Here is a 27,382-nt window from a genome sequence, read left to right as displayed (position 1 = left end):
CCCCCTTGCCTTTTTCAGAGTGGTGAAATGGGGATTTGCCACTTCTCTTATCTGTGTATTGACTGGGTGATGCTTTTGCTGCGGGGAGCTGTGCTCGGAGGCTGGCCAGTCTCTGACGGGACCCGGGCCCTGGAGTTGGCACCCCCTGGAATCAGGTGTTCTCCTCTTTAACCCTGTTGCTTGTTGTCTCCCAGGTTAGGGCTGTGGGCCCGCCTGTGTACAGATGGAAGGAACCGAGACCCGACGTCGGAGGCTGGAAAGCTGTGCCAGGCCAGAGGAGCCAGGACTGCCATCCTCTGTCAGCACCGGAAGACTGGCTGAGGAGTCAGATGTGCATGTGGGGGCTCCAGGGGGTCCCCAGCCACTGGGGGTGGAGCCCATCCAGGAGACTGCCTGGACCGTCGGCGTGCAGGTGACAGCGCCCTTCCTGTTTGCAGGCCTGGGGCTGGCATGGGCTGGCATGCTCCTGAACTACTTCCAGGTGAGTCACGGGGTCACGGGCCCTGGGCAGCACAGGAGAGCCACCTTGCCTCCGCCTTTCCTTTTAGTCATTGGTAGCAGAGAGGAACTCAGGTCAGGCCTAGCAAGACTTTCTTCTTTTTAAAAATAAATTTTGGGCTGAGAGCGTGGCCTAGTGGTAGAGTGCTTGCCTTCAAGTCCTCCGTACACATACACAGAAAATAAGCCAGAAGTGGCGCTGTGGCTCAAGTGGTAGAGCACTAGCCTTGAGGAAAAAAAACAAAACAAAAAACCTAGGACAGTGCCCAGGCCCTGAGTTCAAGCCTCGGGACTGGCACACAAAAAGAAAGAAAAAAATTATTACGTTATTATTATGTTATTTCTCCCCCTCCTCCTTCTCCTCCTCTTCCTCCTCCTCTTCCTCCTCCTCTTCCTCCTCCTCCCCTTCCTCCTCCTCTTCCTCCTCCTCCCCTTCCTCCTCCTCTTCCTCTTCCTCTTCCTCTTCCTCCTCCTCCTCTTCCTCCTCCTCTTCCTCCTCTTCCTCCTCTTCCTCCTCCTCCTCCTCTTCCTCCTCCTCCTCTTCCTCTTCCTCTTCCTCCTCCTCCTCCTCCTCTTCCTCCTCCTCCTCCTCTTCCTCCTCTTCCTCCTCTTCCTCCTCCTCCTCCTCTTCCTCCTCTTCCTCCTCCTCCTCTTCTTCCTCCTCCTCCTCCTCCTCCTCCTCCTCCTCCTCTTCTTCCTCCTCTTCCCCCTCCTCCTCCTCCTCCTCTTCTTGATGACCCCTTGTGTAGTCGATGACATGTTGTCCCCTCCTGAGGGTGGTTGTTTTTGGCAGCTCTGTGTCTGCTGGGCTGCTCTCACGTGGCCCCAGTGACCGGGGAACTAGATCACTGCATTGAAGTGACAGAGAGGAGGAGGTGTCACAGACTGTTGGCCCGAGGCAGCCTCTTCTCCTGTCCTCTGCTCTTAGAAACACCAGTGTTGATTTCTTCATATCTTTTAAAGACCCTGTCTCCCAAAGCAGTCATATTATGAGGACTTAATACTGTGAATTTGGGGTGACACCATTCACCAGCTTAAATAATGTTGCTAACCAATGAGAAGATGTGGTGCATGTCTGGGAAAGTCAGGGGGACAGAGTCTGTGTGGAGGGGACCTGGGTCAGCTCACTGAAGCCCTTCTGGTTTTCCCAGATGCAGAGCCGGCTCATTACCATGAGGACTCTCTTAAACCACCCTGCACATCCTTTTTCCTTTATGCCCATCCCTGGCTGGGCTTCTTTTACTTGTCATTTCTATAGCTCCTTTTATTTGTTCCTTTTCTCATTCAGACAGCTGTGAGCCAGAGGGCCCGGTGTACACTGGCCTGGCCTGTTCCGGGTGGCTCCTGGGGTGGGGAGAGGCAGACAGCAGTTGCCTGAGCCAACCTGTAGAAACCAAGCAGTGTGAATGGCGGGGGGAGGGGGAGGGGCCTGAGCAGCCATGGAGGGGCTGACTCTCCTTGGAGGGGAGGGCTTTGGAAAGGTGCCACCAGCTTCAGGGGCAGGGGGCCAGGTCTTCATTTGAACCGAGGGGTGTGGTCTATTGACTAAGCTCAGATAGAAAATAAAGGAGACCCCCACCCCCACTTACTTCAGCCTAATGAAGCTGACCTCTGAGGCCTGTGTCCTGGGAGCCCTCAGAACGCGCACCTGACTCGGAAGTGGGACTCTGGAAACTGCTCCTGGGAAATGTAGTTCTCATCTGCAGTTGACACACCAAATCCTTCTGCCACCCAAGAACGCAGTCCCTGCAAACCAGAGAGTAGAGTAGATAAGGGGTCCTGCACCCTGGGAACCTTAGGGTTCTGAGCCTTTGCCCTGCACTAGGGGAGCAGGGAATCCTCTCTGTGGGCGCGGCCCGTGCTCTGCAGGTACTCCGTCACTGGTGTGATGTACCACCCACACCAGATCACCCCCAGGGAACTGCGGGTGGATGGAAGCCCATCAGGAGCCAGGAGGCCATCTGACGCCTGACCCAGATTTTGCCTGCTGCCTTCCTCCCAGCTCAGGCTCTTTGAGATTTTCCACTGAGCTGCTGGACTATTTTTAAAGCTCCATTCCTGGGTTCTGCAGTGTAACCCAGAGAGCTGTGCACATGCTGTTCTGTACTGTCAGGGGAAATGATGTTTCTCATCTGGTTACAATTTATCTCATCATTCAAAAAGCAAAGAATTACAACCGTCAGAACACAAGGAAGTTTTGTTTTGTTTTGTTTTTTAAAGGTTACTTATAATCCTACCCATAAAATGTAACCACTTTTTTGGCATTTGGGTTTATGTTCTTCTGAACATTATTCAGTGTATGTCTGTCATTCAGTTTCATTAATTTATTTAGTGTGCGGTTTCTGGGGCTTGGATTTGGGCCTGGGTACTGTCCCTTAACCATTTCACCCAAGACTGACCCTCGATCACTTGAGCCACAGTTCTGCTTCTGGCTTTTTGGTGGTTAATGGGAGATAGGCGTCTCATGGACTTTGCTGTTTGGGCTGGCTTCACACCATGATTCTCAGATCTCAGCCTCCTGAGTAGCTGGGATTAAAGACATGAGCCATTGGCTAGCTCCATTTTTGTTTTTTTATGGTCAGTTGTGGAGCTTGAACTCTGGGCCTGGGCGCTGTCCCTGAGCTCTTCAGCTCAAGGTAAGTGCTCCACCAGTAAGCCACAGTCCCACTTACTGTTTTCTGGTGGTTAATTGGAGATAAGAGTCTGAAGGTCTTTTGTGCCCAGGCTGGCTTTGAACCTTGATCCTCAGAACTCAGCTAGGATTACAGGCCTGAGCCACCCGTGCCAAGCTGCTCATTCAGTTTTAAGAACAAGTGTGATGAGCATTTTGTGATGAACAGACACCTTGTTCTGTAGAAGATTACATCTTTGTTGCTTATTTCCATGTGACCAGGATGGTGAGAGGGCTCTGGGCGCCTGCTGCGGGTGTGATATTAGCTTCTGTGGTAGCCACATCCTGAGGGGTAGCCACCTGGTAGGAGTGGTGACAGTAGAGGAGACAGTAGAGGTGGCATCTCAGCATATGGGAGGCCTCGGCCTGCAGGCTTGTGTCTTAATCCAGCCTGTGTCCGCACTCTGGGTGTGTTCTTGACATTGTTCTCAGAACGTCGCTTTGTTTTCTACTGCTTTGAATTCATGTTTGAACAAACTGGTACAAACTATGGCTTCCCTGCAGGGGACAGGGGAGGAGGGTGGAGGACGAGCTGGACAGAGGCAGGGTGGAGAGGGCCCCCCAGGAGGCGGGTTGCAGCCCGGCTGCCGCGGACCCTCTTGGAGCCTTCATCTTCTCATGTGCAAGGGTTCCGTGCTGCTCCTGTGATCTCCGAGGACAGTTTTGAGAGGCCAGGGAAAGCCAGCCTGCCCGCTGCCCATGCAGGGCTGTGGTGGGGGTAGTGGGCTGGGAGGGGCAGACAGTAGGCATGGGAGGGCTGAGGGGTGGTCTGGGTGGTGAGGCTCAGGTCAGCATTTCTGGTTCAGGGTTGGCAGCAGGGTGAGGGTGTGACCTTTCTAGCTGGAGAAAATGGCCACAAGGCCCTGACATGCATCGAGGTGACCGTCGTGGCTGTGACTCCCTGTGCTTGAAGGGAGCCTGGGAGGGTCACTGCAACTGAGGGCTCTCCATCTCTGCCAGGGCAATGCCAGCCAAGCCGAGGTGCATGTGCAGAGGGAGGCAGCGGAGCTCCGCGTGAAAGCTCGCCAGGGCCAGCTCACGTGGGCTCCACCTTGGCTCAGCCCCAGGGGGCGTGGGCCGGGCTGCTGGACGCTGTCAAGGCCGCTGCAGAGGGGCAGCTGGGGGAGGGCCAGGCCTGCCAGCCTGTCTCTGAGGGGCGTGGACAGCGGAGCCCATGGCCTCAGAGTGAGACTCGGAGCCACTCTGGCCTTTGTTCCTCGCTGATTTGCTCTGGCCTCGGCCGAGGGGCAGCGGGGGTTCTTCACAGGTGCAGGGCACCTGCAGCTTCCTGGGACGCTTCCTTCAGCGTGCCCTTGTGGGCGGGGACGCGAGGCCGGGACTGTGTCACCCCTGAGATGCGGCGGCCAGCCTGACAATGGTGGTCACGCAGCTGAACCTGGAGTTCCGCTTCCAGGGCAAGAAACTGCGGGGCTTCAGCTGTGAGCTCACCCGGTCCCCCCTGGGCATCCTCCCGGAGACCTTCTCCACCACAGCGTGCCAGGTCGCCCTGCCCATCCTGCTGTCCGGCCTGGGGGTGGTGGCCGCCGGTCTGGTCATGAACGCTGTCCAAGTGCGTACCAGAGCCCGAGGGGCGGGGGTCGCTGGCTTGTCTGCGTGAGTGTTGAGGCCTGAGAGGTGGCAGGGGTCACCAGCTTGTCTGCGTGGGTACAGAGCCTGAGAGGGGGCGGCGGGGGTCGCTGGCTTGTCTGTGTGGGTACAGAGCCTGAGAGGGGGCGGTGGTCACCTGCTTGTCTGTGTGGGTGCAGAGCCTGAGAGGGGGTGGCGGGGGTCACCGGCTTGTCTGCGTGGTTGCAGAGCCTGAGAGGGGGCAGCAGGTGTCGCCAGCTTGTCTGCGTGGGTACAGAGGCCTGAGCCGGGGTGGTGGGGGTCGCCGGCTTGTCTGCGTGAGTGTTGAGGCCTAAGAGGTGGCACGGGTCACCAGCTTGTCTGCGTGGGTACTGAGCCTGAGAGGGGGCGGTGGTCACCTGCTTGTCTGTGTGGGTGCAGAGCCTGAGAGGGGGCGGTGGTGGTCGCCGGCTTGTCTGCGTGAGTGTTGAGGCCTGAGAGGGGGTGGTGGTGGTCACCTGCTTGTCTGCATGGGTGCAGAGCCTGAGAGGGGGTGGCGGGGGTCACCGGCTTGTCTGCGTGGGTACAGAGGCCTGAGCGGGGGCGGTGGTGGTCGCTGGCTTGTCTGCGTGGGTACAGAGGCCTGAGCGGGGGCGGTGGTGGTCGCCGGCTTGTCTGCGTGAGTGTTGAGGCCTGAGAGGGGGCAGTGGGTGGCAGAGAGGCCGTGCCCTCTGATGCTGCTGGGCGTCATACCATGAGCACAAGCGCCCTCTATCTGGGGCAGCAGCTCTGAGCTGGACTCTGAGTGTCAGTGGGGCTGGCAGAAGCGTCTGGCACCTCTGTGTCTGAGCCACGAGCCATACAGACTGTGATGAACCTGCCAGAGGCGCTCCAAGCAGACGCCAGCCCTGGAGAGTTCCGGCTTGTTGGTCAAGGTCTGCCATTGAGTAGAGCAGGTCTTTATTGCTGGTTCTGGGGCTTGAACTCAGGGCCTGGGCACCATCTCGGATCTTTTTTCCTCAAGGCTAGTACTCTACCATTCCAGCCACAGCACCATTTTTGGCCTTTTTAGGAGGTTCTTGGAGCTAAGAGTCTCCCCAGACCAGGATGATTTTAAATCTGGATCCTGATCTCAGCTTCCTGAGTAGTTAGGATTACACATGTAAGCTAGAGTGGGCCTTTAGTCCCTGTCTGCCTTGGTTCCCCTTTCTGTAAGTCAGGGATAGTGCAGGCCCTCACCCCTCACCGCTGGGAGGAGCAGGTGGAGGAGGACAAGGCCGGAGCCCAGCTTGGGGCCCCGGCAGACGGGAGGGTGGCCATTCCCAGCTGGTGAGGCCCTGGTCCAGAGCCAGTCTTTGTCCTGAGCCTGGTGTTGCCTGCAGCACTGGTGTGGGGTGCTCAGGACAGGGAGGAGAAGGTGTGGTGAGCTGATATCCCCCCATTGGCACTGGCTGTCCTCCAGCGCACATGAGCGGGGACATGTGGGATTATGTGGCTGTGCCCTGTATGACCGCTTTTGCTCACCTTTTTCTTGTATTTTATGGTTAGGGTGATGTCTAGAGGGATTTCAGGCCTGGGCACCATCTCTCAGGTTCTGTGCTCAAGTCTAGTGCTCTCCCACATTGAGCCACAGCTCCACTTACAGTTTCCTGGTGGTTAATTGGAGATCAGGATCTCACAGGCTTTAGTGCCTGGGCTGGCTTTGAACCTGGATCCTTAGGTCTCAAACTCCTGAGTAGCTGGGCTGACAGGCGTGAGCCACCACACCCAGCCTGTGGTCATCCTATGATCTCATGGCCAGACTCATGGTGCAGTCACCTACCAGCCCAGAGCAGAGCCCACCGCAAGCCAGGTTCACTCCAGGCCTGGATGCTGGGCGGCCTTGATTGACAGACATGGCCCCGGGGGGTGGGTGTGTTGGTGGTGCGGCCGCTGTGCAGAAGTAATAAGGCCATGGAAAGGCTGTGGATGAGGGACTGGGTGGCCAAGGAGGAGCCCATCGTGGAGGCCCTGACAGCTTGGGGAGAGGCCGCACAGAGGCCAGAGGTGTGTTACCCCATCTAGAGGGGACAGGCTGTTAGAAGAGCATCTGCGCTCCCCGCCTGGCCTGGGGGTGGGGGTGGGGAGACTGTGGACTCCAGCCAGCACAGCACTGAGCAAGTCCCTGTCCTGGGTGGGGGGGGGCGGGGGACAAAGTGCAGAAAAGGAGTTTGTTCCCACATTGGCTGGTGCCTGCTTGGCCTTGAGTAGAAGGCCAGGCCCAGGAGGAGGACACTGCCGGGCAGAGAAGTTCAGGCCAAGCCAGCTTACTGCACCCTGCAGAGTGCACGTCCAATGGTGTCACAGCCTGTTCCGAGCAGGCCATGCGCACGGCTGATAGGGCAGCTCAGGCAGGAGAGGCCAGATGCCCAGGGAAGACAGGGGGGCGGGAGCCCAGCTGATAAGGGTGGCCCCAGATGACGCTGACATTGCTTTCTGGGGATGTTTCTAGAGGGAGAAGCTGGGACCAGGCTTGGTAGAGCTGGGTCTGTGCTGTGTCTTGCAGCCCTGCAGTGAGGGAGGACTGAGGAGAGGCCTTGAGCACGGCAAACAGCAGCTTTGTCCCGGGGTCAGGGAGGAAGGGGCTTCTTCCTTTTACATTTTTGTCTTTAAAAATCATTTTATAATATAAATTTTTATTGTTATTATGAAAGTGGTATATGGAGGAGTCACAGTACAAAAGCCAGGTAATGAGTGCGTTTCTTTCTGGACGGTGTTACCCCTTCCCTTGGTCTCTCCTAGCTTCCCCTCCTGTTCCCACCACAAACCATATAGTTCATGTGCAGCACGGAGTGTCACCGCTGCATTTGTCCAGTTTTTTGTCCCTCCATTTCTGGGCCTCCTCCTACCCTCCCTTTTTTATGTTTAAGGGCTAATGTCTTTATTAGAAAGCATTCAAATACATCAATGGATTGATCCAAAAGCTAAAACATAATTTCTAAAAGGGTATACAGTCGGTAAGTATGGAGGAAATGTTTAAAGTCAATAGTAATAAAAGTAATGCTAGTTAAGGCCATATTTTACTTGTACATCATCAGCCAAAAAAAGGGGGGGGGAGGAATATTACCTGTGGCGTAACCCTTTGTTTTGCCGCTCTCCTCCAGGCCTGAAGTCAGCCCTGGCTGTTGGAGGTGGCTCTGGGCGTCCCTGGGGGCCTCATGGCTCTGGACACCTCCACACAGCTCTAGTCCAGGGACGGGGCCAGAAGACTGCCCGGGCCCCCTCCTCCCCCTCCCCCTGGAAAGCAGGCATCTGCCTGCAGGCAGATTCCAAACCCAGAGAAGCTTATTGTGAGGGACCAATAAAATAAAACCCTCTGATCAGATGCAGTTCTCAAAACTGATGGTAAAACACAGTCTAATTGCATGTTAAACAAATTGTTTTTTAACTCTGCAAGCAAGGTTTTTTCTCCCAATTTTTTTTAAACATGCATCTCTTGGAGTGTGGGGGGTTCTTTTCTTTTGTTTATTATCATATTTGATAGGCAATTTCTTCTCTCTTTTGGAAACTTGAGGGCACAGTGAGGCGACTACTTAGGCCGCCTGCAGCCCGGCGGACCCAGGCCACGCAGTTTGTGGGGAAATCCCCGACTTGGAAGTGACAGCTTGGCTAGCCTGGCCCAGCCTGGATTCCCCTGCTCCCTCAGGCCAGGGCCGGGGCGGCTCTGCCAACTCTGCCCTCTCTTCCAGCACTGGCCAGTGTTTGTGGAGGTTAAGGACCTTTTGACGTTGGTGCCGCCCCTGGTGGGCCTGAAGGGGAACCTGGAGATGACACTGGCGTCACGACTCTCCACCGCGGTAAGTTGACACCTGGACACCCCAGGGGCCCCTGTGGCCTCTTCTCGGTGGCACTCACTCTCCAGTGGGTGTGTGGCTTTGTTATCTCGTGGTACTCTCCCTTGTCCCCTGAGTCCCGCTTTCCACGGCCAGACTAGACTTCAGGTGAGGAGCCAGCCCTGGGCTCCCCCGACCTCCATTTCCCTGTAGTCCAGACAGCTGGTTCTGCATATCCACACCCCACAATCTCCTAGACCCTGCCGTGCCCCCCTGCATGCACCACCAAGGCCCAGACGCCAGTGTAGGCCCAGGCATGACCCTGTCACAGGACAAGAAGGGTCTGAACCACCCAGGTCCAGAGAGTGGCTTACCCAGCATGCTCTGTTCTCCAGACTGGCTGGTCCTGGTCCCAAGAGCCAGGAGTTCCTGTCTGTGACCTCTCCCGGGGGGCCGAGTCCCTTCCTGCTAACACACAGTAGGACTCCCTTTCTGAGGTCCATTTTCTGCCCTGCTTGGGCAGAAGACTGGCAGGAGAGGTAGGCTAGAGCAGGTGGTACACAGAGGGCTGGGAAGGGGCCCACTGGAGAGGAGTGCCGGGGGCTGTGAACAGCCCCAGAGACAGCCAGGACCTGGCTCCCAGCATCCCCTTAGTGGGTGTGGATTCACAAACGCTTCCCCATTCTGTAGATTAACTTCTTACTCTCGATCTTATCCCTTGATGCATAGAAACAGGTGCATCTTCAGATTGTTCAGTTTATCTCTTTCTACGTTTTTTGCATTACATTTGTAGGTTGCTTTGAGAAGTTCTGGCATATAGTTATTAAGTTGGCTTGTGTTTTCTGTAACTTCTTTTTTTTGTCAGTTATGGGACTTGAACTCTGGGCCTGGGTGCTGTTCCTGAGCTCTTCAGCTCAAGGTTACTGCCCTATCCCTTGAGCCACAGCACCACTTCTGCTTTTCTGGTGATTAATTAGGGAAAAGAGTCTCACAGACTTTAGTGTCTGGGCTGGCTTTGAACTTGATCCTCAGACCTCAGCCTCCTGAGTAGCTAGGATGACGGGCGTGAGCCACTGTGTCCGGCTTTAACTTCTTTTCAGCATTGTGTGTGTGTGCACATCTCTTGCTTCCTGCAGTTACCTCACAAATACCTTACCTTCTTGATGCCATCACTGTGGGGTTTCCCTAATTCCCTCTGAGCTGCCCATTGTTAATGGACAGTGATCCTGCCAGTCAACTGAGACAATTGATTCTGCGTCCTGCAACTTGAATCCTGAATTGTGAATTCTCATGGGTTTTGTGTGTGTGGCCTGTGAGGTTTTCATCGCGTAAGATTGTGCTAGCTGCATGCAGGTAACTGTTTCCTCCTGTTCTGAATAGCCTTCTTTTTTTCCCCAGCCAGGGCTTCGGGTGCCCTGTTGGGTAGGAGTGTGGAGAGCAGACATGTGTGTCTTCCTGTGGTGTTAGCTCTCCCTGATGGAAAGAGCCGCCATCTGTTGCTAGTTGCTGGGGGTCATCCTGAAAGGGATGGAGTTTTGTCACATGCCTTTCCTGCAGTGGAGATGGTCACTTGGTTTAGATTATCCATTCTAAAAGGCATGTGATGTTGTTTCTTGGGTGTGAAACTTGTATTCCAAGAATAAGTTCTGAGAGGTAGAGGGGTGTAGTGTTTCCATATACTATGGCGTCAATCTGCTGGTATTTTGTAGAAGATTTGTTTTTCATAATGCTAATTAGTGACCCTGGGCCTATCATTTTGTTCTCTGTCTCTCTCTGTGTCTCGCTCTCTTTCTGTCTCTCTGTCTGTCTGTCTGTCTGTCTTTCCCTCCCTCCCTCCCTCTCGCCCTCTCTCTCTTTTATTCTGCCAGTCGTGGGGCCTGAACTCAGGGCCTGGACACTGTCCTTGGGCTTTTCTCAAGGCTAGCACTCTACCATTTGACCCACAGCACCACTTCTGGCCTTTTCTGTGTATGTAGTACTGAGGAATTGATCCCAGGTCTTTGTTCATGCTGGGCAAGCATTCTACCAATAAGCCAAACTCCTGGTCCTGATTTTATTTTATTTTTTACAGTGTCTTCTGGAATGATTTGGAAATGTACCTCGCTCATGGGGTTTTTAGAGGAATTGGAGAAGATTGGTGCTAATTCCTTTGTAAAGTCTAATAGTTCACCAGTTAAGCCTTCTTAGTCCTGAGTTTTCTTTATTGGGAAGCTTTTGATTATTGATTATAGGTGTAGATTTCCTATTTTTTGTAATTCAGTGCTGGTTGTACGTTTCAAGGAATTAATTCTGAGTTAGGTTGTTCAGTGTTTTGACATATATCTCCTATCTGTAGATTTGGTAGTAGTGTTTATATTTGAACTTCCAAGTATGGATTTTGTGAGTCTTCTCTCTCTCTGTTTTTTTTTTTTTGTCCAGTCCTGGGCTTGGGACTCAGGGCCTGAGCACTGTCCTTGGGTTTTCTCAAGGCTAGAGCTCTACCACTTGAGCCTCAGCACCACTTCTGGCCTTTTCTATGTATATGGTACCAAGGAATCGAACCCGGTCTTCATGCATGCTAGGCAAGCACTCTACCACTAGGCCAAACTCCCGGCCCCAGTCTTCTCTTTTTGTGTGTATGTGTGTGTTGTAAGTTAGTTTAGCTGAAGGTTTGTGAATTGTTTTAATCTTTTTAAAGAACCGACTCTTTGTTTCATTGATTTTTCTCTGCTGTCTTCTCTTTATTAATTCCTTCTCTTAGTTTTGTGTTAATTGTTATTTTTTCTGGTTTCTGAAGGTATAACTTTTACTTGGTTGATTTCAGGTTCTACTTTGTACTTTTCTTTTTCTTTTCTTTTCTTTTCTTTTTTTTTTTTTTGCTGCTGCAGGGCCTTGAACTCTGGGTACTGTCCCTCATCTCCTTTTGTTCAAAGCTAGCACTCTACCACTTGGCCTACAGCACTGCTTCTGTCTTTTCTGTGATTAACTGGAGATAAGAGTCTCCTGGACTTTCTTGCCTTTGCTGGCTTTGAGCTGTGGTCCTCAGCTCTCAGCTTCCTGAGTAGTTAGGATTACAGGTATGAGTCTCTGGTACCTGGCTTTTCTGTTGTTTGTTTGTTTTTTTTTAAGTAATTGTCTGCATGTATAGATTCCCCTAATTCTAAAATCTTGCATTTCCTCGACTCTTTTAAGCTTTTGGTATATTGTGTTTTGCCTGAGATATGGTTCTCACTTCCCTGGGATTACTTCCTTAAATTCATTGGTTTGGCTGGGAGTTTGGCCTAGTGGTAGAGTGCTTGCCTAGCATGCATGAAGACCTGGGTTCGATTCCTCGGTACCACATACATAGAAAAAAGCTGGAAGTGGTGCTGAGGCTCAAGTGGTAGAGCTCTAGCCTTGAGAAAGTCCAAGGACAGTGCTCAGGCCCTGAGCTCAAACCCAGGAATGGCAAAAAAAAAAAAAAAAATCATTGGTTCATCAGGGATACAGATGTCTGATTTCTACATGTTTGAAGACTCCCTTTTGACCTTCTACTGTCGGTTTCTAATTCCACTCTCTTGTAATTGATGCCTCTTTGTGGCCTAATCCAACTCTTCTCTGGAAGACATGCGTGTTCTTCTTTGTTCTGTTTATATCCAGTAGTTCCCACAGTCCCGGGCCACTCCATCCACTGCCTGACCATGGGCATTCAAGTCCCCAGCTACAGCTGTAAACTGCTTTGTTCAGTCTTCCGCTTGTTCCACGTCTGTCCACGTGGTTGGGTGGGTGCGGTGTGGATGGGCATTGCTCCACGTCTGTCCGTGTGGTTGGATGGTGGTGTTGGCGGAATGGTATTTCTTAGTCTCTCCCAGAGGACTGCCCGTCGCTCTGGGTTCCGTCAGACATTCTCTGTCCCCTAGGCCAACACTGGACAAATCGATGACCCCCGGGAGAGACGCAGAGTTATCAGCAGCAACCTCGCCCTGGTGCAGGTCAGTCTCTGTTTCCTTATTTTGTCAGATGGACACCCCTCCTCCTCCCTGGACCTGCAGCAGGCATGGCATGGGTGGGAGAGAAGGCCACACGCCTTGTCCTGCACTCCAAACTGAGCTTCAAGGGTGGGTCTGCCAGCCATCTGTCCGCCAGACTGTATTCCCACGGCAGCTAGAGGCCTGCCCCGCTTTGGACACCACAGCCTCCTCCTGCGGGAGACGCCTGCCTTGGGGTCCACAGCCTTTCTCCATCCCCCAGCCCCTCAGGGCTTCATCCCAAGCCAAGTCCTTGAAGGGCGCTCCGTGCGGGTGGCCTTGCCGTCAGCACCTGAGGGTGCAGGCCCGGCTCACCCCGTTCCTCCAGCTGACACACTTGGATTTTGCCTTATTTAATCTCTGCGAGGGTTTGGGGCCGGGGGCTTCCTTGCTGGACTGCCCTGGGACCTGCCTCTGCCTCTGCCTGCCCTTTCTCAGCCTGTGTGCCCTGCAGCGTGCTGTGGTTGGGGCAGAGCAGCAGCAGAGGCCCGGGTTGGGGCGTGGTGCTGTGGGGTGCTGGCCTGCGGTGGTCCCAGCACTGCGGGCCCGGCTGTACAATTCAAGCCAGCCTGGGCGGCGTGGCATGGCCCAGAATCACAGATCAAACAAGAAGGGCAGGCGGAGATGGACTGGGCATCAGGTCGCTCGGCATGCCCCTGAAGGGTGCTGTGGGACCAGGTTACTGCGCCTTCTGCCATGAGGACCCACCGTGGACACCTCCAAAATCCGGCCGCAGAGCCCACACATGCCGTCACCCCGTCCATCCAACCCTGAGATGGATCCCCCAGCTGCTGCCCCCCTCCAGCCCACTCCCCAGCACTGGGACTCTTCCCCAGCTGCTCCCAGCACACCGCGTGTCCTCTGTCCCTCTGCTGCCTGCCCAGGGCGCACTCCAAGGCCCCCCAGGGCTGAGCCCCAGCTGTCATAGGAGCAGCCATTTCCACAGGCGTCCACAGAGGGGGCCTCTGCACCAGGCCCATGCCCTGGCTGGCAGCCCGCTGAGCTCTCCTGACGGGCCACTCTGGAAGTGCCACATGCCCTTGCTGTGGGCACACTCCAGGCCGTGCCACGTGTGTGTTCATGTCACTGAGTCTGGGCTACTATTGCTGAAGCTGCGGGCACACTATAGGGTGGAGGGTGGAGGCAGTGGTGAGGGACAAGCGCCCCCAGATGAGTGAGGCAGGCAGGGGGTCCTGCTCCTCACGTGTCTGATTGATTGATTGACTGACTGACTGACTGACTGGTCCCCGCAGGTGCAGGCCACCGTCGTGGGGCTCCTGGCGGCCGTGGCCGCCTTGCTGCTGGGCACCGTGTCTCGGGAGGAGCTGGACCTGGCCAAGGCGGCCTTGCTGTGTGCAAGCAGCGCCGTCACCGCCTTCCTCGCCGCCTTGGCCCTAGGTGAGCCCAGGGCTCCTGTGCCCAGAGGCGCCTGTGGTGGGCGGGGAGCGCTGGCCCGGCCATGGCAAGGGGTCCCCGGATTCCTTCCTCCTGCTTCCAGGGGGCTGAGGCCCTCCTCCCACACACCCCAGAAGACGCAGGGCGCAGACGGCCCCGGGACAGTGGCTCTTGGACAGAACCGGGAGGGACTGTAGTTGTTTTGACTTGTTTCTTCATTTGTGTACATTTGTGGCAGCGTAAAACTTGAGCTCAGGCTCTAATCATCATCCCTGAGATTTTCACTCCTGAACCACAGCTCCTTTTCAGGTTTTTGGTTAATTGGAGATGACAGTCTCAAGGACTTGCCTGCCCAGGATGGCTTGAAACTGTAGTCTTCAGATCCCAGCCTCCTGAGTAGGTGGGGTTACAGGTGTGGGCTGCAGCTCCTGCGACTTGTGGAGAGAGAGAGAGAGAGAGTGTGTGTGTGTGTGTGTGTGTGTGTGTGTGTGTGTGGATGTACATGGATGCATGGAGGGATGCATGGATGCCAGTCCTGGGCTTGAACTCTGGGCCTGGGTGTTGTCCCTGGCTTCTTTTGCCCGAGGCTACCACTCGACCACTTGAGCCACAGAGCCACTTCCAGCTTTTTGAGTAGTTTATCGTTAAGGGTCTCAAGGACTTGCCTGCCTAGGTTGGCTTTGAACTGTGACCCTCAGATCCCAGCCTCCTGATAGCTGGGGTTAGAGGCCTAAGCGGCCACCACCCAGTGACTCGCTTATTGTGTGTGTGTGGCTGGGCAGGCGGGAGCACAGTGCAGCACATCTTCTTAAAGAGCCCAGTGTGTTTCTTCACCACACCCAGCAGGGGCGGGGTGGTGGGGCCCGAGGCCTGCGCCATCCATTGGGAGGCCTCGAGTAGGCTGGGGGTCTTAGGGCTTCCTGCCAGACCTCTGAGCCACACCCTGTCCCCTGTCATACGCCTGTCGCTGCCTGCCCCGGGCAGCCACACACTGATGGTCAGAGTGCATTGACAGCGCGCAGGCCCTGAGATGAGGCCCTCCAGGGCCAAGCTGGGCCTCTGCTCTGTGGTGCCATCCAGAGGCCTCTGGCCCCGGGCCGACCCTCGTCTGTGGCCGTGAGCTCCCTCCTCATGGCAGCAGGTGACCGTGGTACCTCCCCCCTGGTCTGGGCTGAGTGATAACACAGATCACACAGTTGACTCAGGCCTCCAGGATGGCCAGGACACGAGTGAGCGTGGGACAATCTACTGTGCATCTGGGCGAGGTAGATAGAGCCCATTTACAAACAGCTGTTCCATGCCAGGGCCCCTGGGCCCCGCCCCAGCCTCCTCCTTCCTTTGCAGGTCTGCTCATGGTCTGCATTGTGGTTGGTGCTCACCAGGCCCCGCCCCCAGGCCCCGCCCCCAGGCCCCGCCCCAGCCTCCTCCTTCCTTTGCAGGTCTGCTCATGGTCTGCATTGTGGTTGGCGCTCGCAGGCTGGGGGTCAACCCGGACAACATCGCCACGCCCATTGCGGCAAGCCTGGGCGACCTCATCACCCTGTCCATTCTGGCCTGGGTCAGCAGCTTCCTGTACCAGCACAGAGGTAGGAGGGGCGTCCAGCACTGACAGTCCCACCCTGCGAAGCCAGATTAGAGAAGAGCGTTGCTCCGGTGTGGACACGGTTGCCAGACTCTGCTCTGGGGTGGAGGTGGGCAGGGGGGCTGTGGAGGGCCTGAGGCTGCTCTGGCCATCACTTGTGCCCTGAAAGGGTGAGGCCAGCAGGAGCAGAGGCCACTGGCCTAGCCAAGGGAATGTTCTCAAAGCTCTCCTTCACCCACGGGAATCCTGGTCCAGCCAGGTACCTGCCCACTCCTGACCCAGCTCCAGACCAGCTCCCTGCACTGTGTCACCAGAGAGCGTCTCGAGGTTTGCACAAGTGACAGTGACAGCTCAGAAACGAGAACCGATAGCCTAACTTTGTACTTCCACCAAGCTGCGTTAACATGAGCAGATATGCACATGAATCAACTAACTGTATTTGGTTGTAAAATGAGTAAGAACTCTGAGACCCTCTCTCCACCCTCCACCAGCATTATGACCTGGGGTTTAGTCTGTCCCCCATGTCCAGTCTGTCTCTCCTGTGAGTCGGTGAAGTTTGCGGTGCTCGTGGTGTCAGGGGTCTTGACCTGAGCCCCACAGCTGAGAGGCACTGGCTGCCCACTTGAGCCCTGCGCGTAGGATCTGCGCATGCTTCATGCTGGCAGGAATACAAGGTGGGGTCTCGGGCCCTGTGAACACTTGCGATGAATGTAGACGGATGTCTGGAGAGTCACCAACACCACGTCTGTGACATGGAAGTGAGGGGTGAGGGGACTGTGGTCGGAAGGCCTCCTGGAACAGCAAGGACGGAAGGGTGACCTCTGCCCTACACCGTCCGTGCCGAGCCAGCCGTGCCACGTGAACCACGGGTGTCCTTTCTGTCCTAGACACCTGGTACCTGACGCTGCTGGCCTGTGCGGGCCTCGTGGCGCTGACCCCGCTCTGGGTGGTCATTGCCAGGCAGAGCCCGCCGGTCGTGAAGGTCCTGAAGTGTGGCTGGGTCCCCATCGTGCTGGCCATGGTCATCAGCAGGTCAGTGCCGGGTGGACACGGCAGCGGACGCCACGACTCCGATGCCTACCCTTCACTCTCCTCTGCCTCTCAGCCCAAACCCAAGGCCTGATTCACTGCCCGGGACACACCAAGGCAGTGGGTGCGGGGAGGGAGGAGGCCGGGTCTGGAGGGGGGGAGCAGGGAGAGGGGGCCAGGTCTGGAGAGGGGAGGGGGCAGGGAGGCAGGGTTTGGAGGGGGGAGCGAGGTGGGGAGGCTGGGTCTGGAGGGGGGGAACAGGGAGAGGGGGCCAGGTCTGGAGGGGGGAGCAGGGAGAGGGGGCCAGGTCTGGAGAGGGGAGGGGGCAGGGAGGCGGGGTCTGGAGGGGGGAGCGAGGTGGGGAGGCCAGGTCTGGAGGGGGGGAACAGGGAGAGGGGGCTAGGTCTGGAGGGGGGAGCAGGGAGGGGAGGCCGGGTCTGGAGAGGGGAGCGGGGCAGGGAGGCCGGGTCTGGAGCGGGGAGGGGGGAGGACAGGTCGAATCTGCAGCGGGGAGTGGGGGGCCAGGTCTGCAGGGAGGGAGTGGGGGGCATCTGGAGGGGGAGGGGGAAGCCGTCTGGAGGGAGGGCAATCTGGAGCCTGGAACTGCCCCCAACACGGTGGTAGGGCTTTCAGAGCCGGTGCTGGACCAGAACTCCCTGTGGCCGCTGTGTGCATGGCCGCCGCCGTGGTGGCCCAGAGGCCTGTTTCCAGCGGGGTTGGCTGTGTGCCTCCACCCTGCCTGCTGGACCCTGGACGGGGCCTCTCCAGCCCTTCCAGCACGTCTGTCCTAAACCTCAGAAGAGACAGCGTGAGGCCCAGACACCATTGCTTCTAGAGGGTCATTGCTTCTAGGGTGCCAGCGGGGCTACTTTCTCTAGGTTAGGCAGAGGGTGGGTAAGGCTTTGCTGAGCTCCCGGGGAGCTGGTGAGGCGGAGCAGGGTCTGAATGTCACCCCAGCCAGTTAGGGCGCCAGGTAGGACAGCCCAGCCGGGACCGAGTGGGTTGCTGTCATCCCCAAGACTCAGGATGGAGATGCACTGTCTTGCAGTGTTGGCGGGCTCATCCTGAGCATCACCGCATCCAAGCAGCAGTACAGAGGCATGGCTGTGTTCACGCCCGTCATGTGCGGTGAGTGTGTGGGGCTGTGTTCACGCCTGTCGTGTGTGGTGAGTGTGCGGGCCCACGGCTGTGGGTGGGCAGGTGGCAGGCCTTGAGGGCTGCCGGCGCGTTCTCCTCAGGTGAAGGGGTCTTGGGGAGGAAGGCTGGCCTCCGCTCACCAGGGCTGCCAGGGTAGGAGCTTTGGTGACAGCTGAGTGGCGTTCCCTCTGGCTCTGCGGTGCATTCTGGCCTGGCCCGGGCGCTGGGGCTCTAGGCCCCTCCCACTTGTTTTCTTCGCTAGACACTGGTGACCGTAAAGCTCAGGCCTTTACACCTAAAAATCTGGGTTCTGTCTTCTCAAAGACGAAGGCCTGGGCTGGGCGCGGTGGCACACTCCTGTCACCCCAGCTACTCGGGAGGCTGAGCTCTGAGGATCACGGTTCACAGCCAGCCCTGAACCGGGCACTGAAGTCATGAGACTCTCATCTCCAACGAATCTCTAGAAAACCAGAAGTGGGGCTGTGGCTCAAGGGGTAGGGTGGCAGCCTTGAGTTGAAGGGCTCAGGGACAGCACCCAGGCCCAGAGCTGAAGCCCCATGACCAACTTAATGATGAAAACTAAGACCCGAGTCTGAGTTTCAGTAGTAGGCTTCCTTGTTGCGCCTGCTTCCACAGCGGGGTCTGGTCTGGGCCACTCTCCTCTGGCTGGGATAATAGGTCTGTGCCAACAGACCCGCCGCCTACTGGCTGAGATGGGGTTTTGTGGATTGTTTGCCCAGGCTGGTCTTGAACCACAGTCCTCCCAGTCTCTGGAGTTGCAGGAGTGAGTCATAGTGCCCAGACCTGAAGCCCTGTTAACCATCCACTCTCCCCTCCCCTCCCCTCGACTCCCTCCTCCCTCCCTCTCTTCACCACCAGCCGCCAACCAGCATGTGGGAGGACCAGCTTGCCTGTCCCGCTTCCCTCCCGGAAGGTCTGGCGGCCCAGGCTGGACCTCACCCTACCTGGGAGAAAGCAGTAAAAACATCAAATCCTGAACTGACCACTGAGGGCTTCCTGGAGGAAGTGGCTCTGCAAGAGAGGACAGAGCCCGAGCCTGCGGTGAACCCCTTGCTTTCCTCCTCACAGGAGTTGGTGGCAACCTGGTGGCTATCCAGACCAGCCGGGCCTCCACCTTCCTGCACATCTGGAGCACCCCCGGTGTCCTCCCCCCCCAGATGAGGACCTTCTGGCCCAACCCCTGCTCCACCTTCTGTACCTCAGGTGGGTCTTCTGCAGGCCACAGGGCCAGTTTCTAGCAGATGAGAAGTCGGTGTTTGAGGCACCTCCAGGGTCCCAGCCCCTCCTCTGACTTTCCACTCTGCCTCCCTTCTTCTATCTACCCTTCATCTATCTGTCCATCCATCCGTTCATTCATCTGTCATCTCTCCACTCCTCCCTCCATCCATCCATCCATCCATCCATTCATTCATCTGTCATCTCTCCACTCATCCCTCCATCCATCCACTCATCCATCCATCCATTCACTCATCTGTCATCTCTCCACTCATCCCTCCATCCATCCATCCACTCATCCATCCATCCGTTCACTCATCTGTCATCTCTCCACTCATCCTTCCCTCCATCCATCCATCCATCCATTCATTCATCTGTCATCTCTCCACTCATCCCTCCATCCATCCACTCATCCATCCATCCATCCAACTCATCCATCATCCATCTACTTATCCATCCATCCACTGTCGTCTATCCCCTTGTCCATCCATCCATCCATCTATCCACATCTTTCCACTCATGTATCCATTCATCCGTCCTCTCATCTATCCATCCATCCATTCATGCATGCATTTGGCCATCCTGAATGTCTACCAGGCTGTATCATTGTGTGTAGGTTATAGCGAGAAGCAAACAGTCCACGCCGGGCCTCACAGGTACAGTGTGTCAGAGAGAGAGACACAAAGAAGGACAAGCCCATGCTTACAAATGGACAAGTTCTAGAGGCCAGCAGCAAGGTGCAGTGCGAAAGGGTTGGAGGAGTTGTGGGCCGCGGGTTGGAAGGGCCTCTGATGGCAGAGGGCCCTGCCTGGTGACGCTCTAAGAACCGGGAGCCACTGAGGGATTTGAACAGAGATGTCTTTTGTCTTGTCATTTCCTCGCAGTTCAGGACGCCCTCACTTAGGGCAGGTGTGCCGTCACTTAGGGCAGGTGTGCCGTCACTTAGGGCAGGTGTGCTGTCACTTAGGGCAGGTGTGCTGCTGCATCCCGAGGGTGTTTCCCTTGACCACAGAGCTAGCATCCTTCCACTTGAGCCATTGCTCTCCTTCCAGCCTTTTGGTGGTTAACTAAAGTCTCGTGGATTTTCCTGCCCAGGCTGGCTTTGAATGGCCATTCTCAGATCTCAGCTTCCCGAGTGGCTGGGATTACAGGTGTGAGCCACGTCACACCTGACGCCACTCATTATTTATGTATTTATTTATTTACTTTTTCCAGACAGGGCCTGGGCACTGTCCTTGGGCTTTCTCAAGGCTACAGCACCACTTCTGGCGTTTTCTGTGTCTGTGGTACTGAGGAATTGAACCCAAGGCTTTGTGCATGCTAGGCAAGCACTCTAGGCCATATTCTAGCTCCTCCCACCCCACTGATTTATTTTGGTTTTGTCCTCTCCATTCTGTCATTGAGTCAATGCATTGACTTACTGGGAAATTCTGGATATTGTCATTTTCCTCTGGTTTTTCTTGTAATCTGTTCCTTTTCTGTGACCTGTGGCTGGGTCTTCACACCATTTCCCGTGTCTGTGGTAACTGCTCATGCTTCAGGGAGCAGGCATGTCGTGGTGTCAGTGTGTCGTTCGTTTCCGGTGAGGCTCCTCTTGCTGTTGGTGTGGGGAGCAGTCTGGGGCTGGCCCTGGGACGTGGAGTGTTAGGTTCTCAGGAGAACTCCGTCTCCAGCCGGGCTCCCCGCGGGCACCGCCCCGGGCACTGCCAGGCAGTCCGTGGTCTCCATGTCCCCAGCACCTCTGTGCCCCCGAGGGCCTGTGCTGTCTCTGCCTGGACCGGCAGGCCCTGCTTGGGTTTTTGGATGACGTGGACCTGCGTGGAGGCTCCTGTCACCTGTTCTTGGTATTATGGGTTGCAGACAGTCTGAGATACCCAAGGCAAACCCAACCCAAATCAGGACAGAGCCACCAGGGAGCTCATGTCGGGACTCAAAGCCCCTTCTGTCTCCCGCAAGGTGATCTCCGGCCTGCCCCTGTAAGGTGGACCCCGCTGCCTGGCAGGTCACACACACTCTCCATTCTGTTTGCTCCAGAAACCAATTCCATGTCCGCCCGCGTCCTGCTCTCTCTGGTGGTTCCTGGACATCTCATTTTCTTCTACATCATCTGCCTGGTGGAAGGCCAGTCGCTGACCAATAGCAAGACCTTTGTGGTGCTGTACCTGCTGGCCGGCCTGAACCAGGTGCGGCAGCTGGGCTGGGGAAAGGAGGGCCGGCCATTTGGGGCTTCCGGCAGGCAGGTCCCTCCCTGTCCCGGGGAGTCTGAGCAGGGGAAGAGTGGGGTGAGGTACTCAGCCTATAGTGCTCAGTCCCATCCTCCAGAGCAAAGCAAGTGGGTCCAAATGTGTTCAAACCTAAGAGCCAGATCAGACCTGGAGGTCACTGCCCCCCCACCCCACCCCTGCACCCTGAGAGCCAGGTCCAGACCTGGAGGACACTGCCCCCCCCACACCACCCCTGCACCCTGAGAGCCAGATCAGACCTGGAGGTCACTGCCCCCCCACACTACCCCTGCACCCTGAGAGCCAGATCAGACCTGGAGGTCACTGCCCCCCCCACCCCACCCCTGTACCCTGAGAGCCAGGTCCAGACCTGGAGGACACTGCCACCCCCACCCCACCCCTGCACCCTGAGAGCCAGATCCAGACATGGAGGACACTGCCCCCCACCCCACCCCTGTACCCTAAGACCAGGTCCAGACCTGGAGGACCCTGCCCCCCCACCCCACCCCCGCACCCTGAGAGCCAGATCCAGACATGGAGGACACTGCCCCCCCACCCCACCCCTGCACCCTGAGAGCCAGATCAGACATGGAGGACACTGCCCCCCCCACCCCACCCCTGCACCCTGAGAGCCAGGTCCAGACCTGGAGGACACTGCCCCCCCCACCCCACCCCTGCACCCTGAGAGCCAGATCCAGACATGGAGGACACTGCCCCCTACCCCCCACCCCTGCACCCTGAGAGCCAGATCCAGACATGGAGGACACTGCCCCCCACCCCACCCCTGTACCCTGAGAGCCAGATCCAGACATGGAGGACACTGCCCCCCCTACCCCTGAACCCTGAGAGCCAGATCCAGACATGGAGGACACTGCCCCCCACCCCACCCCTGTACCCTAAGACCAGGTCCAGACCTGGAGGACCCTGCCCCCCCACCCCACCCCCGCACCCTGAGAGCCAGGTCCAGACCTGGAGGACACTGCCCCCCACCCCACCCCTGCACCCTGAGAGCCAGATCCAGACATGGAGGACACTGCCCCCCACCCCACCCCTGCACCCTGAGAGCCAGGTCCAGACATGGAGGACACTGCCCCCCCACCCCACCCCTATACCCTGAGAGCCAGATCCAGACATGGAGGACACTGCCCCCCTCACCCCACCCCTGTACCCTAAGACCAGATCCAGACATGGAGGACACTGCCCACCCCACCCCACCCCTGCACCCTGAGAGCCAGATCCAGACATGGAGGACACTGCCCCCCACCCCACCCCTGCACCCTGAGAGCCAGATCCAGACATGGAGGACACTGCCCCCCACACCACCCCTGCACCCTGAGAGCCAGATCCAGACATGGAGGACACTGCCCCCCACCCCACCCCTGCACCCTGAGAGCCAGGTCCAGACATGGAGGACACTGCCCCCCACCCCACCCCTGTACCCTAAGACCAGGTCCAGACATGGAGAACACTGCCCCCCACACCACCCCTGCACCCTGAGAGCCAGATCCAGACATGGAGGACACTGCCCCCCACCCCACCCCTGCACCCTGAGAGCCAGGTCCAGACATGGAGGACACTGCCCCCCACCCCACCCCTGTACCCTAAGACCAGGTCCAGACATGGAGAACACTGCCCCCCACACCACCCCTGCACCCTGAGAGCCAGGTCCAGACATGGAGGACACTGCCCCCCCCACACCACCCCTGCACCCTGAGAGCCAGATCCAGACATGGAGGACACTGCCCCCCACCCCACCCCTGCACCCTGAGAGCCAGGTCCAGACATGGAGGACACTGCCCCCCACCCCACCCCTGCACCCTGAGAGCCAGGTCCAGACATGGAGAACACTGCCCCCCACACCACCCCTGCACCCTGAGAGCCAGGTCCAGACATGGAGGACACTGCCCCCCACCCCACCCCTGCACCCTGAGAGCCAGGTCCAGACATGGAGGACACTGCCCCCCACCCCACCCCTGTACCCTAAGACCAGGTCCAGACATGGAGAACACTGCCCCCCACACCACCCCTGCACCCTGAGAGCCAGATCCAGACATGGAGGACACTGCCCCCCACCCCACCCCTGCACCCTGAGAGCCAGGTCCAGACATGGAGGACACTGCCCCCCACCCCACCCCTGTACCCTAAGACCAGGTCCAGACATGGAGAACACTGCCCCCCACACCACCCCTGCACCCTGAGAGCCAGATCCAGACATGGAGGACACTGCCCCCCACCCCACCCCTGCACCCTGAGAGCCAGGTCCAGACATGGAGGACACTGCCCCCCACCCCACCCCTGCACCCTAAGACCAGGTCCAGACATGGAGGACACTGCCCCTCACCCCACCCCTGCACCCTAAGACCAGATCCAGACATGGAGGACACTGCCCCCCACACCACCCCTGCACCCTGAGAGCCAGATCCAGACATGGAGGACACTGCCCCCCCCACACCACCCCTGCACCCTGAGAGCCAGATCCAGACATGGAGGACACTGCCCCCCCACACCACCCCTGCACCCTGAGAGCCAGATCCAGACATGGAGGACACTGCCCCCCACCCCACCCCTGTACTCTAAGACCAGGTCCAGACCTGGAGGACACTGCCCCCCCACCCCTGCACCCTAAGACCAGATCCAGACATGGAGGACACTGCCCCCCACCCCACCCCTGTACCCTAAGACCAGGTCCAGACCTGGAGGACCCTGCCCCCCCACCCCACCCCCGCACCCTGAGAGCCAGGTCCAGACCTGGAGGACACTGCCCCCCACCCCACCCCTGCACCCTGAGAGCCAGATCCAGACATGGAGGACACTGCCCCCCACCCCACCCCTGCACCCTGAGAGCCAGGTCCAGACATGGAGGACACTGCCCCCCCACCCCACCCCTATACCCTGAGAGCCAGATCCAGACATGGAGGACACTGCCCCCCTCACCCCACCCCTGTACCCTAAGACCAGATCCAGACATGGAGGACACTGCCCACCCCACCCCACCCCTGCACCCTGAGAGCCAGATCCAGACATGGAGGACACTGCCCCCCACCCCACCCCTGCACCCTGAGAGCCAGATCCAGACATGGAGGACACTGCCCCCCACACCACCCCTGCACCCTGAGAGCCAGATCCAGACATGGAGGACACTGCCCCCCACCCCACCCCTGCACCCTGAGAGCCAGGTCCAGACATGGAGGACACTGCCCCCCACCCCACCCCTGTACCCTAAGACCAGGTCCAGACATGGAGAACACTGCCCCCCACACCACCCCTGCACCCTGAGAGCCAGATCCAGACATGGAGGACACTGCCCCCCACCCCACCCCTGCACCCTGAGAGCCAGGTCCAGACATGGAGGACACTGCCCCCCACCCCACCCCTGTACCCTAAGACCAGGTCCAGACATGGAGAACACTGCCCCCCACACCACCCCTGCACCCTGAGAGCCAGGTCCAGACATGGAGGACACTGCCCCCCCCACACCACCCCTGCACCCTGAGAGCCAGATCCAGACATGGAGGACACTGCCCCCCACCCCACCCCTGCACCCTGAGAGCCAGGTCCAGACATGGAGGACACTGCCCCCCACCCCACCCCTGCACCCTGAGAGCCAGATCCAGACATGGAGAACACTGCCCCCCACACCACCCCTGCACCCTGAGAGCCAGGTCCAGACATGGAGGACACTGCCCCCCACCCCACCCCTGCACCCTGAGAGCCAGGTCCAGACATGGAGGACACTGCCCCCCACCCCACCCCTGTACCCTAAGACCAGGTCCAGACATGGAGAACACTGCCCCCCACACCACCCCTGCACCCTGAGAGCCAGATCCAGACATGGAGGACACTGCCCCCCACCCCACCCCTGCACCCTGAGAGCCAGGTCCAGACATGGAGGACACTGCCCCCCACCCCACCCCTGTACCCTAAGACCAGGTCCAGACATGGAGAACACTGCCCCCCACACCACCCCTGCACCCTGAGAGCCAGATCCAGACATGGAGGACACTGCCCCCCACCCCACCCCTGCACCCTGAGAGCCAGGTCCAGACATGGAGGACACTGCCCCCCACCCCACCCCTGCACCCTAAGACCAGGTCCAGACATGGAGGACACTGCCCCTCACCCCACCCCTGCACCCTAAGACCAGATCCAGACATGGAGGACACTGCCCCCCACACCACCCCTGCACCCTGAGAGCCAGATCCAGACATGGAGGACACTGCCCCCCCCACACCACCCCTGCACCCTGAGAGCCAGATCCAGACATGGAGGACACTGCCCCCCCACACCACCCCTGCACCCTGAGAGCCAGATCCAGACATGGAGGACACTGCCCCCCACCCCACCCCTGTACTCTAAGACCAGGTCCAGACCTGGAGGACACTGCCCCCCCACCCCTGCACCCTAAGACCAGATCCAGACATGGAGGACACTGCCCCCCACACCACCCCTGCACCCTGAGAGCCAGATCCAGACATGGAGGACACTGCCCCCCACCCCACCCCTGTACTCTAAGACCAGGTCCAGACATGGAGGACACTGCCCCCCCCACCCCTGCACCCTAGGACCAGATCCAGACATGGAGGACACTGCCCCCCACACCACCCCTGTACCCTGAGAGCCAGATCCAGACATGGAGGACACTGTCCCCCACACCACCCCTGTACCCTAAGACCAGGTCCAGATATGGAGGACACTGCCCCCCCCACCGCTGCACCCTAAGACCAGATCCAGACATGGAGGACACTGCCCCCCCCCACCCCTGCACCCTGAGAGCCAGATCCAGACATGGAGGACACTGCCCCCCACCCCTACCCCTGTACCCTGAGAGCCAGATCCAGACATGGAGGACACTGCCCCCCACCCCTACCCCTGTACCCTGAGAGCCAGATCCAGACATGGAGGACACTGCCCCCCACCCCCGCACCCTGAGAGCTGCAGGTACACTTCCCTGCTCACACTGGGCACTGCACGAGAACACCGTCCACCCCTCTCGCTGCTCACCTCCCTCCTCCCGGTGGGAGCAGAGCTCTGCCTCACTCAGTTCTGGCACTCAGCTGGGCCTGACCTTCTGTCTTGGATTCTGCCCACGAAAGCCAGCTGGTGCTCTTGGTGTGTGCGGACTCTAACCTGGTCTTCTCGGTGTGTGCTTGTTGTCCTGGCAGGTGACCGTCCTGTTGTACCTGGCAGAGGTGATGGTTCGGCTGGCCTGGCATCAGGCCCTGGACCCTGACAGCCACTGTATCCCCTACCTCACGGGGCTGGGAGACCTGCTGGGCACTGGCCTTCTGGCCCTCTGCTTCTCTCTGGACTGGCTGCTGAGGAGCGGAGTGGAGCTGGGGGGCCTCTCAGCTCCGACCTCCGGGCCACCCTGATGGGGCTTGGCCCACCTCAGTGCGCGCAGCGGCCATTTCCCTTCACCAGCGGGGCCAGCGGCCTGGCCTCTGGCCAGCCGCGAGGAGGCTCACCGCACCGCGGCGCTGCAGCTCCAGCTGAGCTAAGGAAGAGCCTGGCTTGAGAGGCTGGGAGCCCGGGGCTGGCCGGGTGTGTGGAGGCAGGCCAGGTGTGAGGCCTGCGTGTGGAGGGCAGGCGGCCTGGCAGGAAGGACAGCCCATGCTCTGCGGTGCTTACCCCGGGGGCGTGGCGCCTCGTGGCTGCCGGCACACCCAGTTCCTTGCATGGAACGTGGCCTCTGCTTGCTTTTTGTTTTCCTTTTTTTTCCCCTTCTTTTTTATTTTTGAAGCAAAATCTATTTAGATTTCCATTTCCAGAGAAATGTCAGATAAAACCTAGGTGATACGTACATGACCTTTCCGATCCTTTAAAGTTGTTCATGTCATCACCAGACTTGGAGTCTCCAAAAAAGCCCTTGGCCTTTGTGTGTGTCGGTATTCTCCAAAATTCCAGCTCTCAGGAGGCAGAGGCAGGAGTATTGTGAGTTTGAGGCTAGCCAAGGCTACACAGCAAATAAAATGAGAAGCCCTGGGTTCAATTCCTCAGTACCACATACACGGAAAAAGCCAGGAGTGGCACTGTGGCTCTAGTGGCAGAGCATTAGCCTTGAGCAAGAAGTGTCCAAATAGAATGCCTAAGCTCTGAGTTCAAGTCCCAGGACTGGCAAAATAAATAAATAAATAAATGAAAGCAAAGAATGCTGGTGGCTCACGCCTATAATTCCAGTTACTCAGGAGGCTGAGAGCTGAGGATTGAAGTTCAGAGTCAGCCGGGCACAAAGGTCTGCGAGACTCTTA

General features: G+C 57.9%; 1 protein-coding gene across 2 annotated transcripts; it reads left to right on the top strand.

Annotated features, from left to right (window-relative positions):
* The first annotated feature begins 200 nt into the window (after window positions 1-200).
* On the top strand, window positions 201-27,270 carry Slc41a3 (solute carrier family 41 member 3). Of its 2 annotated transcripts, none has more exons than XM_090323832.1 (10): window positions 201-481; window positions 8,464-8,571; window positions 12,426-12,497; window positions 13,787-13,931; window positions 15,368-15,514; window positions 16,398-16,542; window positions 17,588-17,667; window positions 18,766-18,900; window positions 20,947-21,095; window positions 26,297-27,270. In XM_090323832.1, the coding sequence occupies exons 1-10, from the start codon at window positions 224-226 to the stop codon at window positions 26,504-26,506; spliced, it is 1,449 nt and encodes a 482-aa protein (XP_090179958.1). In that variant the 5' UTR covers window positions 201-223; the 3' UTR covers window positions 26,507-27,270. The 2 variants fall into 2 exon arrangements, with proteins under 2 accessions (XP_090179958.1, XP_090179959.1); XM_090323833.1 differs by lacking the exon at window positions 201-481 and adding an exon at window positions 4,406-4,739.
* Window positions 27,271-27,382: the final 112 nt, after the last annotated feature.

Source organism: Megascapheus bottae, chromosome 33 (genome assembly GCF_031878675.1).
Source record: "Megascapheus bottae isolate mThoBot1 chromosome 33, mThoBot2.hap1, whole genome shotgun sequence".
In the NCBI taxonomy this organism is placed as follows: Eukaryota; Metazoa; Chordata; class Mammalia; order Rodentia; family Geomyidae; genus Megascapheus; species Megascapheus bottae.
Note: the sequence above shows the minus strand (reverse complement) of the source record. Positions and strands in the feature narration are given on the sequence as shown.

Bases quoted from the DNA above. Each gene is read 5' to 3' on its own strand.
- Slc41a3 (XM_090323832.1), top strand. From the start codon at position 224: ATGGAAGGAACCGAGACCCGACGTCGGAGGCTGGAAAGCTGTGCCAGG. The intron at 13,932-15,367 runs GTGAGCCCAGGG...CTTCCTTTGCAG, and splicing joins CCTCGCCGCCTTGGCCCTAG to GTCTGCTCATGGTCTGCATT. The intron at 16,543-17,587 runs GTCAGTGCCGGG...ACTGTCTTGCAG, and splicing joins CTGGCCATGGTCATCAGCAG to TGTTGGCGGGCTCATCCTGA.